The 16919-nt window shown below is 36.7% G+C and overlaps 1 protein-coding gene across 1 annotated transcript in view; it reads right to left on the minus strand.

The window, feature by feature from the left end:
* Positions 1 to 16919, minus strand: part of IQUB (IQ motif and ubiquitin domain containing) — a 58266-nt gene that overhangs the window by 40997 nt on the left and 350 nt on the right. The window contains exons 2-6 of the mRNA XM_043589382.1: positions 12081 to 12508; positions 9049 to 9183; positions 5901 to 6062; positions 5641 to 5813; positions 4929 to 5084 (exon numbers count right to left, since the gene is read on the minus strand). Of these exons, the coding sequence (XP_043445317.1) occupies positions 4929 to 5084; positions 5641 to 5813; positions 5901 to 6062; positions 9049 to 9183; positions 12081 to 12504 (1050 nt within the window). The 5' untranslated portion in view covers positions 12505 to 12508. The remainder of the gene's footprint in view (positions 1 to 4928; positions 5085 to 5640; positions 5814 to 5900; positions 6063 to 9048; positions 9184 to 12080; positions 12509 to 16919) is intronic.

Genomic DNA, 16919 nt, shown 5'->3' on the forward strand with positions numbered 1-16919 from the left:
ATTCTGGAAATTGACCAAAGGCATACATCAAATAAATGTTTATTGAAGAAAGATTACTAACCCTCAAGTAGGAGCACTGATAGTCTATGGCATTTCAAGTTGGGGCTGCTCTCGTATCTTCCTTCTCCTCACCCTGGATTCATCTGTGTCCACTTTCAGGGTGCTGAATTGATTTAAAATGAAGCAAAGAAAAACTCTATACTCCCTAAGCAATGTCACAAACAATAGTAATCTCTGTGGCAAAAAAAAAAAAAAAAAAAAAAAAGAGGCCAGCAACTCAGATAGCTGAGATTGTAGTCTGGAGCAAGCAACAGACAGGCAGACTAGTGAGAAATTAATCAGAGACATCAGGAAAAGGAGATAGGCCACAGCGAGCCCTGATAACTTCCCAAATATCCTTGGTAGTCTGAAGGCTGAACACATGTACAAGGATGAATACATACTCAGGAGAGACTGGAGAAAGCCCTACCTATTCACATATCCCAGGCTGCCTGTGAAGCCTTGTGCAGAAGAAATGCAAGAAGAAAACCCAGCAGAAAGTAAAAGCCAGGATGATCATAAACTAAACTTGTCTGAACTTCCAACGCATCCTCCAAACACATGGATCCATTACTGAGAGTGGAAGCTTTACTAGCTCAAGGAATTTGAGCACAGCCTTTGATCAATCATTACCTAACCATTAAGCTATGTTAAACCAGGGGCAACCCTTAGGAAGCCAGACTTACAAGAAGAAAAACAACAACATTTCTTTTGAGCAGAGAAATCAATGGCGATATACTGTGATAGAGACAAACTCTAAAGCAGGTTTCAGCAATGGCACTGTTGATATTTTGTACCAGATAACCAGCTGCTGCAGTGGGGTTGGAGTTTCCTACGCGTTATAGGATGTTTGGCACGATACTTGTCCTCTACCATTAAATGACACTAGCACCCTCACCCTCAAGTCATAATCAAAAATATCTCCAGACAATGTAAATGTTGCCTGGGGAGCAAAATCACTCCCAGTTGAGAACCACTGCTCCAATTAATTAATCCAGACAAATCACTAAACAAATATAAGACAGATATAACATCAATCCCTGGAGTAAACAGGGACAGGATACAGAGTTGCTACAATGTTACTTAAAACGTCTAGTTTTCAACAACAACAACAAAATTATGAGAGCAAAAAGAAGACAGTATGACCAATTTAGAATGAAAAAATATACCAATCAATAGAGACTGCCTCTGAGGGGTCTAAGATGTTGGACTTACAAAGATTTCAAAGCAGATATGATAAACATGTTCAAAGAACTAAAGGGAATAAAGTTTAAAAGTTAAAAGAAAGTAAGATGGCAATGATTCATAAAATAGAGAATATCAGTAAAAAGAAAATTAGTAGAAAGAAATTATTATCAGTTAAATATTATTATTTATCAGTAAAAATTATTATCAGTAAAAAGAAATTATTTAAAAAAGAGAACCAAATGAAAAATTTGGGATTTTAATTAAATTAAAACCTATTGGACAGGCTCAAAAACAGATCTGAATAATATAATAATTTTTATAATAATAAAAATGATAAATGTGATGATACATCATTAGAAATTATCTGCCCTGAGGGGGGATGGGAAAAAAATAAGGTAAATGAACAGAGATATTCAGGATACCATCAAGCAAACAAGCATACACAAGATATACTAAAGAGAGCTCTTTAGACTGAAAGGAAATGACACTAGATATTAATTTTAGCCCAAATGAAGGAATAAATAGCACCAGAAAAGATAATTATATAGGTAAATATCAGGGACTATATATGTCTTCTTTTCTACAATTAACTTATTTTTTTAAATTTTTTTAAAAAATGTTTATTTATTTTTGAGAAAGAGAGAGAGAAAGAGAGCGCAAGCAGGGGAGGGGCAGAGAGAGAGGGAGACACAGAATCCGAAGCAGGTTCCAGGCTCTGAGCTATCAGCACAGAGCCCGATGCAGGGCTTGAACCCATAAACCGCAAGATCATGACCTGAGCTTAAGTAAGATGCTTAAATGAGCCACCCAGGATCTCCTATGATTAACTTATTTAAAAGACAACTGCATAAAACAGTTAATTATAAAGGATTTGTAGAGCTTAAAATATACAAAGAATATATAAATTTGTAGAACAGTGATAGCACAAAGGAGAAGGGATGAAATTGCAGGGTTTTTTTTTTTAATGTTTATTTATTTTTGAGACAGAAAGAGACAGAGCATGAACGGGGGAGGATCAGAGAGAGAGGGACACACAGAATCCGAAGCATGCTCCAGGCTCTGAGCTGTCAGCTTAGAGCCCGACATGGGGCTCGAACACAAGGACCATGAGATCATGACCTGAGCTGAAGTCGGACGCTTAACCGACTGAGCCACTCAGGTACCCCTGAAATTGAAGTTTTATTAGAGCAAAGTTTCAGTATTTTATTGGATTTTAGTTAGTATTACTGTCAAGTATATTGTTATAAACTGAGATGTATATTGCAATCCCTAAATTACACTAGAGCAACCACTTAGGAAATAACTCAAAAAAAAATAATTTAAAGAAACAACAAAGCAATAATAAAGAAGAGAACCCAATTAAAATTGGCAAAGGATCTGAATATACATTTCTCTTAAGAATACAGACAAGTTGCTAACAAGCACATAAAAAGATATTCAGTATCATTAGTCATCATGGTGTATAGATCAAAACCAAATGAGCTGTCCCTTCACTTTATTAGAGCAGCTATAATGAAAAAAACAGACAATAACAAGTGTTGATGAGGATGTGAAGATATTAGAATCCTTGTATACTTCTGGTGGGACATAAAATGGTGTAGTTGCTTTGGAAAACAGTCTGACAGTTCCTTAAAATGGTTAAACATCTATATTCACCATATGATACAAATTATACTCCTAGACATATACCCCGGGAGAAATGAAAACATATGTCCACATAAAAATTAGTACATAAATGTTTATGGCAGCTTTATTCCTAATGGTCAATAAGTGGAAACAGCCCAAATGTCCATCAACCAGTAAATAGACAAAGAAAATACAGTATATACACTGGCATAGATACAGTAGGTATATCCAATTGAGTACCTATAATGGAATATTATTCTGCAGTATAAAGGAATGAAATATTGATACCTGTTACAACATGAATAAGCCATGAAAACATTATGCTACGTTTAAAAATAGCCAATCACAAAATACTGCATATTGTGGGGTGCCTGGGTGGCTCAGTCAGTTGAGCATCTGACTTCGGCTCAGGTCATGATCTCACAGTTTGTGAGTTCGAGCCCCGCATCAGGCTCTGTGCTGACAGTTCAGAGTCTGCTTCAGATTCTGTATCTCCCTCTCTCTGCTCCTCCCCTGTTCACACTTTGTCTGTCTCCCTCTCTCTCAAAAATAAGCATTAAAAACATTTATTCAATGCTGCATATTGTATGATTCCCTGTATATGAAATATCCAGAATAGGCAAATCAATACAGGCAGAAAGTAGATCAGTGGTTTCCTAAGACAGAAAATAGTGATTGACAGCTACTGGGTCCAGGATTTTTTTTCCAGGATGATGAAAATGTTCTAAAATTGATTGTGGTAACAGTTGTATAACTCTCTTATATAGTAAAAATGATTGAATTGCATATTTTTTAAAGTATATATTATACTAAAAGTAAAGGTTTCAAATAAAAAAAAAGAATTAAAATGGTACATTAGAAAATACCTATTTAACACAAAAGAAGACAGTAAAGGAAGAAGAAAGAATAAGAGAGACAAATGACATACAGAAAGCAAATAGCAAATGGCTGATATAATCCAACCTTATCAATAATTAAACTAAATATAAATGTTTTAAACATTCCAATCACAAGGTGGAGATGATCAGACTAGATAAAAAGACAAGATCCAATTATATGCTGTCTACAAGAGATACACACTAGATTCAGACTCAAATAGATTGAAAGTAAAAGAACAGAAAAAGACAATGCAAATGTAACATAAAAAAGTTGGAGCGGCAATTATATCAGTATCAGAGAAAACAGACTTTAGTATGCTTTTGGTTTCAATTACTCTGGAAAGCTCCCTAGGTGATTCTACTGTCCCAGGGATTAAGGCCAAGGGATAGAGGAGTTAAGGTTAAGGGACAGAGATGGACAAAACCAATAATGGCCAAACATAACACACAAACCCCCTGGGAATCCCTAAGGGAAAGGAAGGGATTAGGAGCATTTAGAATTCTTGTTCCTTTTACGGGGGCCGGTGGCAGGGGGGAGGGGGGGGAAGAATTGGGGGAGGATGTGGAGATAAAAACTGCTTTTAATACCAGTAAAACATGATTCTGACTGATAAACATTCTCTCCTTGACCAAACTCTAATCAGGCATTTTTTCAACTAGGCCTCAACTTTTGGGCTTCTGTGTTCATCTCTGCATTGTTCAATTTTAGCAAAATCCTGGTAACTTTAACCAGAATCCCCACCCTCATATGTGATTATCCTCAATATTTGATCAGGTTCCTCATCTTCCTTCATATCCAACAGATGATGCCTAATCACTCTGGCCTGCCTTCAGCAAAAATCCCGTTAGAATGGGTTAGCCAGGATCTCCCATTTCCTTTCATGTTTTCATGGTAATTTCCCTTCCATTGACCCCTACCCTACTCCTTGGCTATAAATTTCCAGTTTTCCCAGTTTTTGTATTTGGGGTTGAGCCCAATCTCTCTTCCCTACTACAAAACTCCAAGGAGTAGCCCCTCTTGAAAAAGTTTGCCTTACCATCTTTAATATGTGTTATGAATAATTTTTTCTTTAACAACACTCACGTAGGTGTTCTTCGTAAACTAGTGTGGAATACAGAAACGCAGGCAGACACACACAGAACAACTGGCTTATATACTTCAGTTTTAAAATTCACTCAAGATAAAAGTTATCTTACCGCCTGTAATCTTTGAGCATGGTATTCTGCTGCTGAAAAATATTTTCCTGGTGTTACCAGTTTATCAGTCATATTTGATACATACACCCCAATTTTAGTCATCTGTGTGGATGTTGTATTTGTAGTTTGCTGGAGCTTTTTTCTCTGAAAAACTGTCTAAAATAAAAACATAAATATTTAAATATCCACTATATACACATATAAGTGAGTAAAGAGCACATTTTTCTATCTGTTTAGTAAATTTTCTGTTATTATTTTAATTGCCATATAATTCCTTGAAAGATTTTAATTTCTTTAAGTTTTTATTTAAATTCTAGTTAACATACAATGTAATATTAGTTCCAGATGTACAATATAGTGATTCAACACTTCCACACATCACCCAGTGTTCCTCACAAGTGTACTCCTAATCCCCATGACCCATTCAACCTATCCCCCCACCCACCTCCCTCTGATCACCATCAGTTTGTTATCTATAGTTAAGAGTCTGTTTTTTGGTTTGCGTCTCTCTCTCTTTTTTCCCCCTCTTTGCTTCTTTGTTTGTTAAATTCCACATATTAGTGAAACCATATAGCATTTGTCTTTTCTCTGACAGACTTATTTCACTTAGCATACCCACATCGTTGCAAATGGGGAAGACTTTAGACAGGTATACAGAACATTTGTTGATTCTGCAGTTTCAAAAATCCCCATAGGAAAATAAAAACCTTACCTGGGTATCCCTACAAAATGCATAATCTTTTTTGGTAATCTTTTTAGGTACAGTTTGTGTTCCAGCATTGTGATATTCTATTCCTGTTATTCTATGTCTGAATCCACCAAGAAATGGTTTGTGAAAGTCAGATTTTATAATCTCAACAGCTACGTCCTGGTACTGAGCAATGCCTAAGGAGGTAAAAAACAAGACTGAACGAAAGCTCACCTACAAAGGGACTCTAAAATACTTTATCTAAAAGACATCAAATAACTAACCAGTTTGTACTCTGACAGTTATGATGTGAGAGGCATCACTTAATCCATCTACTCTTTTGATTGGAAATAGATCTGGATCTGTAGAGAAGATTTCCACTTGTACAATATCCTGTGGCTTAACTCCATGTTGTAGTAGGGTCTCATTATTTTTAAGGATTATTCCTAAAAAATGACATGAAACTATAAGAAGTGTATGACAAAGAAATAACTATATGTACTCATTTTAAGGGGATCAAAAACATCGAAGATGATTCTATGAACACATATAGTTTAATTACTTAATAGAATATTGATGATGTCCACCCCTTACTATAATGTTAGTACAGAAAACTCCACAAGGGGAAAAGTTAAGATGCAAGAATTCCACATTATAAATAAAGCTATAACTCTCACAGGATTTCTCATCAGAAACACAAATATATAATAAGCATGCAACTCTACAGATATTTTAAAGTAAAAACATATTCTATGAGTAAAATCGTATTCTAAACATTGATTCTCTAAAAAAAAATCACAATGTGTGTAAGCACAGGACATATCTAATTCAGGGAAAATTTGATTATTGTAATACCCACTCCTGTCTCCAATGCAGAAAAGCATATACTCAGAGTTCCAAAGAATCCTTCTCTTTCTGTTTCTATAATCAGGAACTCATATTAGTAAATTCATGGAAAAGTAGAGTTAAGCTTCAGCTTTGTGCTGGAAAAAAGTGTACACCAGTATATTTTTATGTTATTTTGTATCTTTTTTACTTCTATCCCCCTTCATTGGTTTATTCTATAAATTGACTCCAATTTTATCTCTCTATTTTAAGGAGTACAAAAATATGTGTAATGTTATTGGCTGCTGTTTTGATAGAATATATATGACTCTTCCAATGAATGGTCATCCTAAATTACAATTGGGAATTTGAACATAGCAAAGGTTTTGTTACATTAATTCTTAGAAATGTATCAGATACCACCAGTCTATTTTTGCTATGTTTAAGAAAGTATAAAGATCCTTGAGTTTCAATTCCACACCCCAAATTCTTAACTTAGAAAATTAACATGAATGTTATACGGGCTTTGTAATAGGTTGAATAATGGCCCCAGAATATATCCATGTCCTAATCCCCAGAACCAATGAATGTTACCTTATATGGCAAAGATGACTGCAAATTTTATTAAGTTAAAATTTTTGAAATCGGGAGATTATCCTGGATTATCTAAGTGTGTTCTAAATGTACTCACAAATGCCTTTACAGAGGAAGGAAGGGAGATTTGACTATAGAGAAGATGATAAGACAGAAGCAGAGAGAGATCTGAAGATGTTCTTCTGCTTGCTTTAGATGGAGGAAGGGGGCCACAAGCCAATGAATGCAAAGTATACAACTCTAGAAGTGGAAAAGACAAGGGAGCAGATTGTCCCCAGAACCTCCAGAGGGAGAACAGCCCTGCCTGTATGTCAGCTTCATGTGAGTGAAACTGATCCAGGATTTCTGGCCTCCAGAGCAATAAGAGAAATCATGTGTTGCTTTAAGTTACTAAGCTTGTGGTTGTTATAACAGCTATAGAAAACGAATATAGATTCCCAGAGCCTTCTTCTCTTCATTCCTCTAGTTTGTATAGTAGGCTTAGTCTCAATTTGAACTCCAATTCTAGTACTAGGAGAAGCACCTGTCTTAGAGGGTGATTGACACAGAATCAAGCTCTTTAATTATCATGGCTGACATAACCCTGTTACCCAGTGGTGATGCCTGGCACTTACACATAAAGAAGAAAGGTCATGAAGTACAAAGAACAAAGATTAGTCTCAGGTACCACTAGTTAGCTACTCCAGTCTCAAAGTGCTCTCTCTTCTCCAGTTTTGAACTTCACCTTGTATATAATGCCAAACAATTTCCAATTCCCTTTTTGGAGTCATACCTATATTTAAGTTCAGACTCTAACAATGATTAGCTATGTGAATTTATGCTAGTTTCCCAAGCTTTAGTTTCCTTCTTTCAAAAAAAAAAGTTAATAATAATACCTACGTCAAAGGGTTGTTATGTGGGTTGAATGATAATGTGATAATATAGGCAAAACATTTTATAGGACTAGTACACAATATGTGCTCAATAAATTAACTACCATGATTGTTATTACTAATAAGCTTAAATTTTAGTATTGTTTCCCTAACCAACCTTAATAATCAGTTGTTTGAATACATGAACATCTTAGTATTACAGCACATTCATTATAATAGTTTTCTAAAAATAATTTTGAAATTGAACTGATTATTTTCTCTGATTTGACAAGGAGGAACTTAACAGGTGTGGCTTAATCCTTTTTAGTATTTAGGATTTTCCCACACACAAAAAATGTTCTTATTTCCCTGGAAACTTTTTGGTGGCATCTTTTTAAGTTAGTACCAAAACTTTTAAAATGAAAATATTAGGATCTGTGTGGACATATTCTATAGAAACATTTATTTAACTATCATGGTTTTACTAATTATATCACAGTTACAAAGACTAAATCCTCCTATGACACAAAGCTACTATAAAGTGGGCTGTCCAGTATTGCCCACAAAATATAAGTAAACTTGAACATCAGGGAATGTGAATTCACCTTACTGTATAAGGACTGACAGATAAATCATTTTCAGGCCTCTTCTTATTTTATACATGCTCATCCTTATCCACTTCTTTCAACCTCATTGCCTCCTACTCACCACACAGCATCTACTTCCAGCCACTCTAAACTTCTTACCACTTCCCTGAAGTCCCAGGTTTTCTCACCTCTTTGGGACTCAGCTCACGTATTGTCACTTTTATTAAATGAAGCTTTCTAGAACCTCCCGGTTTCCTTCCTCTCTGTTCTCACAGCTTTTTGAGCATATCTCCATTAAAACATTTGCACATTATGTGGTTAACTATTGCATATATCATCTTTCTGACTAGTCTGTAAACCGACAAAGTTTTGTTTCATGTTTCTCTACATCTTCAGTTCTTAACAAAGTATTTAGAACAAATATGTACTCAATAAAAATCAGTTGAATGTATAATCACAATATAATGTTCAAATAGTAAATATCAAGATATTTCATTTAACAAATTAAAGATCTTGTTTATCTACACATTAAAACTAAAGAAGTCTTGATAAGTTTTATTCGCTTCCAAGCTTACCTGAATATCTCATCTGCAGTACGTTAGATGGGATACTTAATACGTATGAAAAATGATCCTTGAGGTACTTTACAATGGAGTCTATTTTAAAAGGCATTATAATTTCCTGGCCCACAGGAAAAAGTACAACTTTTACTGTAGATAAAAAGAGAAAAGAAAGAATCATAGTCAAAAGCAAGGGTCAGCAACCCAGTGCATAAGCAGATAGAAAATTATGGGACAATTTTTAACCACATAGAATGCAGGTTGCCTCTGCCATGTTCCCCCACTGTACCTCCATGATAAGAGTTACTTTTCAAATGCTATGAGAAGTGACATTAAGTTTTGGTTTTGAAAATTAACTCAGAATCTCAAGAATTAGCATCAGTAGTCAATACTTGCTCCCCCAACTCTAGCTTAAAAGTTCAGATCATTATTCCAGTCTCTGCTATGAGGATCAATGTACTTTCAGGATTACCTCTTTGCTCAAAATGCCACAAGAAATAAGAAAGAAATAAAGCTAAACTACTTTTAAAGATTTCCAATATCTGGTGTTATACTGGTATTATTTGGTACTAATTTGGTATTGGTATCTGGTATTACATTACTCAGATATAAACACAGGAGCATCTCAGAAACTCAAGCATTTCTGTGTACTGAGTATTGGAAGGGGAGACCCTAAGACCTAGAGGGTGTCCCTGAACTTATGAATGTGCATACTTTGATTACACATTGATAGCATGCATTAGTAAATCAGTGATTATTCATGAAGTTAAGAAAAGTCAATAAAGAAAATTTCAAAATAGAAGGTGTCTAATACTAAATCCATTCCTCTTCCCATAATTTTTTAAATGTGTATTTATTTTGAGAGAGAGAGAGAGAACAAGTGAGCAGAGGAGGTACAGAAAGAGGGAAAGAGAATCTCAAGTAGACTCCACACTGTCAGTGCAGAGCCCAATGTGAGCCTCGAACTCACAAACCACGAGATCATGACCTGAGCTGAAACCAAGAGTTGGGCGCCTAACTGACTGAGCCGCCCAGGTGCCCCATTCTTCCTCCCATAATTGATTTATGTCTATATTGCCAAAATGCAAGGCAGGAAATCACTGTTCATTACAAACATCTAGAATAACTGCACACAAATCTACTTTTCACAAAAATGGACATTATACGGTTCATTACACATTCTATAAAATAGGAAATCAAGACACATGTTGATAACGAAAAACTTATTATAAAATGATTATCTGTTCACAAATTATAGGAGGGAAACATAGTATTTAAAAGCTGATTATACTGGGGTAAACGTTCTTCTTTTACATCTATAGACTTTAAATTATAATGGAGAAGATGTAATAAGTAAGTTGGAGGGTAGAGTGCACACTGTAGGCCAAAAAAGTTTTGTATACTTCTAGATGCCTGACACATGACAATTTTCATAAAGCTAAATGAGACATTTATTAATAATCTCAGAATGAGGGGCGCCTGGGTGACTCAGTCGGTTGAGTGTCTGACTTCAGCTCAGGTCATGATTTCATGGTACGTGGGTTCGAGCCCCACGTCAGGCTCTGTGCTGACAGCTCAGAGTCTGGAGCCTGCTCCAGATTCGGCGTCTCCCTCTCTCTCTGCTCCTCCCCCACTGATACTCTGTCTCTCAATCTCTCAAAAATAAACATTAAAAAAAATTTTTTTTTAAATCTCAGAATGAAATTTAACTAGGTATTGTCAATGTTAAGGTTGAGATTGTTAAAACTTGTTTTCACAGCTATCAACAAAGAAAACACTTTCACAGATATTATCAGAAGGCTATTTTAGCTGTTTTATGGATTCAAAATTCTATGGTTAATATATTTTAAAATTTTCATAGCAGTGACTTCCTAAGCTTTGGGAAGGAGTGGTATGTGAAGGAATTTGTGACTCTCAGGAAGTACAGGACCAAGACAATTTTATCTTAATCACTATGTGTTTGTTAAAGGCTAAAGTATCAGGAAATCACAGAAATATCAAAAAATAGAGCCCAGGGGTGCCTGGCTAGCTCAGCTGGTAGAGCACGCGACTCTTGATTTCAGGGTTATGAGTTCAAGACCCACGTTGGGCGTACAGATTACTTTAAAAAATAAATAAACAAACAAATGGAGCCTAAATTTATTGTGAATAATGAAACTGAAGGATAACAGCTTCAGTTACGTATAATTGGGCTTGATTACTTTCTTCTCCTTCCTCCTTCTCATTCTTTACTTGTATTGACATGCCACACAAGGGTACACTGCCCCCACTGGATTCAAAAGCTACATTTTACCAGCCAAACTAAGCTGCTATTTAATTGTTAAATTATAGCCCATGTTCTTCACCCTATGGATGAACAATTTCAAAACTTATGGACAAGAGAGAGGAGGAGCAATCAGTGAATCACCTAACTAGGATGGTTCTATGTGCAGCCCCCTTCTTGCCACTCCACTTTGGCTTTGTTACTAACCACGTAGTAATGACTCCTACGTGCCATCAACATTATGCCTTTAAAATTAACCTATAATGCAAGACAATGACAGTTTTTCTGAAGCTAAATATAAAGTTAACACTAAACAGAAGTCTAGAAATATGTAAAAGTAACAAGATGTGAGGAATGACCACTAGAGATGGAACTAGGCTCTCTGGAGTCAAGTCCCATTCCAACTCTTTCTTGCCAGCTATGAAGAATCAATTCCAAAGAGGCATGTCAAAGAATGACAGTTATACTCAACAATTTGTCCACCATTTTCCAAGGTCCCTAAACATTTAAAAAACCTACTTCACTTAGGAAAAACAGATCAGCATCAACTTAAAGTTTAATAGTGCTCATCTATTTAGGGAAAATAGTACCCTGCACAATAGAGAAGCTTCACACATAGTTAGCAATGCAATGGCAGTAGCTACAGAAGTTTTGTGGATAAGGGAAAGGGATAGGGAAAGTATGTAATATCACATATAAAACAAACCTTAAACAGAAACAAATTTAAAAAAGTAAACGTTCTTCGACATGAGGTACAGAATATCCTATCTTCCCTAGGTAATACCTGTTACTAAGGAATCTTTCATTGATGTTTTCAGAGATTCCTTTATGGCCTTTATTTTATTCAGAAGTGTCAGAGATCCAGAATACCCTCTGGCTGGCAGCATTGCATTATCATATTCCGTTCGATAGTGCTTTGGAGAATGTCTTGGAGAATATGAAGCGTGTTTGGGCAACATAACCTCTCCCACAGGTTGGTCTTCACCGTTTGGTTCCAGGCTTGGTAACCTCTGGCTACTTTCCTCATCAGCATGTGTGCCATGGCCCTCACCAGACAGTTCTACTTCAGATTCATTATCTTCAGTTTGATCGGACTCCGGAAGCTCTTCTGAGGGAACTGGAATATTGATAGTCTCAAAAGCATCATCATTTTCTTCTGATGCAGTAACAGTATTCTGAGCAACAAATTCTTCTTTCTGATCAGACATTTTCCTGAACCAAGAAACATAAATACATTTATTACACATAAAAATTTCTATACCAAATATCAAATTCATTGCTGGTATACATAGTGTAATGTTGCCCATTGTTTTTTAAAAATACTGATTATTTTAGCAATGGCATCAGGTAAAAACACTGGTGAATTTTTAATAAAAACAACACAGAAAGTAAAAATTACACCAAAAGAGGACCTCAAAGCACAATAAATTTGAGAAAGATCTACTATCAAGAACATATTTAAAAATATTTTAAAACATATTGTCACCTCTTCCTTAGTCAATGAACAATGCCTTGTGAAAGAACTTATTTGAATAGTTTTTTTTCTTTTTCTAAACACAACCTAACACAGGATTTACGCTTCTGAGGTTACAATTGATTAGAAGCTCCAAGGATTCTGCCGGCTCCACAGCAACCGTACCCCAGATAGTAAACACTCTTTGTAGTAGCTTTGCTCTCACAAATCGTAGCAGAGGTCTCCAATGACCTCTGTTCCCCAGAACAAACATACCAACAAACTGTGGGGAGGATCTTGGAGCTGGCTAGGGCCTGAGCTACAGCAACCAAGAGCTTTGGCTTGGGAGACAGTATGACAGCATCCAGGAGCTTGGGCCCAGGGTGGCCTAGGGCAGCCAACAGCCAGGCTGCAGGGGCAGGAGCTGAAACAGAGCAGTGAAGAGCCAGCAGAGCAGGACGCCTACCTTAAAAAGCTGGCAGCCAGGAGGGGAGGGTGGAAGGGAGGATGGAAGGGAGGATGGGAGAAGTGGCCCAGCAGGGGGCAGACTAGAACTTGGACCAGTAGTGAGATGGGAAAGTTGTGTTGAGGGCTAACACGTTAAGCACAAATCCTTATAGAGAAAAAAAATAACGTTAGTCAGTGAAGTTCTCTGTCTACTAGATGACAAATTTCCAAAAGTATGGAATATCTGGAATAAAAATATATACTTATGGAATTCAATGAACATAGCATTAGAGTTCAAGAGAGAATTATTAATAAACTAGAAGATAAATAAAAAGATTTTATATAGAATGCTGCAAAGAGATAAGGAGATGAAAAGTATGAGATTAAGGGCCATGCAAAAGAGAAAAAGAAAGTCTAGCCTATTTTACTGGTAAGTAGATCTTACTGTGAGCTGAGAATGGTTTTGTACTTGAAAATAAAAAACAACGAAGAATATGCAACAGAGATTGCGCGTGGCCTGAGAAGCCCTTTTCAGAAAGAGTCTGCCAGCCCCTGATCTAGTATAGGTCACATTGGAATCCCAGAGAAAACAAAAAGATGGAAGAGAGAAGATATTTTTAAAGGTAATGGCTGAGAATTTCACAAAGCTGATAAAAAATATGGATCCAAAGACCCAAGAAGCATAACATAAATATGCACTTAACAGGGTAAGTAAACACAATTCAAAGCCATATATGTTGTAATTACATTACAGAATAACAAAGAGAAGGTCTGGAAAGCATACGGTGATAAAGTACATATCATCTACGGTTTTGAATTACATTCATTTGCTAACATTAATACAAAGGAGAAAAGTAAACTCACTGTAGATTTCTCATCAGAAATATAGAAGCCACGGCAACGATGGACTAATTAAAAGAAGAGAACTATCAACCTAAAACTGTGCACTTAGAAAAATTATCTTTTGAAACACTTAACAAATAAGTTACCACCAAGGTATCTACTCTAAGGACTTGTAAAGGATACATTTGATGGAGTAAAATGGGCTCAACCAAGTCCAAAGTGCAAAAGGAGAGGTGAACAAATAAATTATAAACATACGGGTAAACCCCAAACAAATACTGTCAACACAAAATAACAGAAAATTGAAATATTAGACAATAGTAATATGTAATTAGGAAGGGAAAGATGAGCATGAGCTGTTCTCAAATCCTTATACTATTTACAAAATTGAGGGATATGATATTCTTAACCCTAGACTTTGTTAAATTAAATATGCATAGGTGAATTTCAAGTACAACCAATAAAAGAGCTGAGATAAAGGTTTAAAATTCCAAAACAATAAAGAGAAAAAGTGAAATGAGAAAAAAAAAACTGAACAAAAGCTCAATTTTTAAAACATTCAAGAAACTTCTTTAGGCTCTCACTTACAAAAAAAAAATCTTCCTTTTGGTTATTTTCTCCCATAATGGGGCATAATGTCCTGATTAGAAAGAGTCTCATAAGGAAGCCCTGATTCCTGGCAAACATAGTCCTCCCATTCCTTTGGGGAGGCTGAGGTAATGCTTTTGTCTCCGTCTGGTGGGTCATCCTCCCCCCGCTAAAATGGCCAAGCTGTCCTCTTCTAAAACAGCAATAACAACAAAATCAAGAACTTTTGCTCTTCTAAAAACACACCTAGAAGAATAAAAAGACAAACCATAGCCCGGGGGGGCAATTTTTTACAAAGCTCATATCTGATCAAGGACTTGTAACCAGAATATATAGAGAACTCTCAAAACTCAACAAGAAAAGAATAGTAGTTTAAAAATGAGTAAAATATTTAAACAGGTAAGTCAACAAAGAATATCCTTCAGAAGACAAATAAGCGGGGTCAAGACTAGAGCGGCACAGGAGCAATGCAGCACCCGCCCTGTGCTATAGTTGCAGGTGCACCTAAAAATAGATGCCTCCTAAGTTTGGGACCCAGTTGCCTCATTCTAGCCCTGGCCTGAGAACAAGCACGTGAGAAGATGCTCAATGTCATTCGTTATTAAAGAAAGGGAACTTCAAATATATACATATTTTTAGCCCAACAATAGCAAGTGCTAGTGAGTGTGAAGACAAGTGGACTTCTTATACCTTGATGGTGGAAACGAAAATTGTATGGCACTTAAAATAACTGTCAGTTTTCTTATAAAATTAAATATATGCTTATCATATGACCCAGCAATCTGTGTCCTTTACCCAGAGGGAATGAAAAACTACACACCTACAAAATCTGTATACAAAAGTCTATAAATGCTTTATTCTTTTTTGATTTTTTAAAAAAAAATTTTTTTTCAACGTTTATTTATTTTTGGGACAGAGAGAGACAGAGCATGAACGGGGGAGGGTCAGAGAGAGAGGGAGACACAGAATCGGAAACAGGCTCCAGGCTCTGAGCCATCAGTCCAGAGCCCGACGCGGGGCTCGAACTCACGGGCCACGAGATCGTGACCTGGCTGAAGTCGGACGCTTAACCGACTGCGCCACCCAGGCACCCCTCTTTTTTGATTTTTTAAATGTTTACTTTTGGGAGAAAGAGAGTGCGTGAGCAAGAGGGGGGCAGAGAGAGAGCGGCGGCGGAGGGGGGGGGGGGGGGAGAGACACACAGAATCCAAAGCAGGCCCCAGGCTCTGAGCTCCAAGCTGTCAGCACAGAGTCTGACAAGGGGCTGGAATCCACAAACCATGAGATCATGACCTGACCTGAAGTCAGATGCTTAACCGACTGAGCCACCAAGGCGCCCCATAAAGGCTTTATTCTTAATCACCAAAGACTGGAAACAACACAAATGTTCCTTAGTTGAGGCATGGCTGCACATATGAGACACTCATAAAATGGAATACTACTCATCAATAAAAAAAGGAATAAACTATTGATACAACATGGGCAAATCTCAAATGAACTATGCTAAGCCAATTCTAAAAGCTACATACTTTACGATTCAATTAAGTAAAAAAGCAAAGCTGTTGGTTTACAACCTCTAGAGTTCCCCCGGGGTTAAATCCAAAACTGAGCCCCATACATGGAACGCAAGGAGAAACCAAAGAAAGAGGCAGCATTCCAGAATGGTAGGTGGCAAGTTTAATAAGCAAGGGAACTTACAAACAAGGCTTATCTTTGGCAGCTGCAAGACAGTAGATCTCTGGACCCACCAACCAGAATCTTAAAGAGTTTATACAGGACCTTTACTGGGTTACTGGGTTCGGTCAGGAATCCAGTCCAGATGGTCTCAATAACACACTACTGTCCTAAGGCCGGGTCCTTGAAGCATAAAACAGATTTTCACTGCACAGTCTTTTTACTGTTTGAACTTTTTATCACTTTTACCTTTACCTACCCAAACTTAAATGTTTTCATCTTTAAAAAAATTGTCCAAAGTAGTCCCTATGATGACTGCATACAAAAATGTCCCCCTTTCACTTACAGTTTGCATGATTTCACTGATACATGTAGAATGTTGATGGAACCAGTAAGGCTGGGATCCAGTTTTGCCTTGTCCCAAATAAACCTGTTTAATTTTTACGTTTTTTAAGAGGTACAGCAAAGACCGTGGGTGGAGAGGAGAGTGCCAAGGAGGAAAGCATGAAAGCCCTCTATTTAGAAAAGACTCAAAATGGTCCCCATGGATGCCTACCTACTACTACTACTACTACCGTGATAAGCACTCCGGGTGGAAGATGAGGTACACCTCCCGCC

The sequence above is a fragment of the Prionailurus bengalensis genome, chromosome A2 (assembly GCF_016509475.1).
Source record: "Prionailurus bengalensis isolate Pbe53 chromosome A2, Fcat_Pben_1.1_paternal_pri, whole genome shotgun sequence".
NCBI lineage: Eukaryota > Metazoa > Chordata > Mammalia > Carnivora > Felidae > Prionailurus > Prionailurus bengalensis.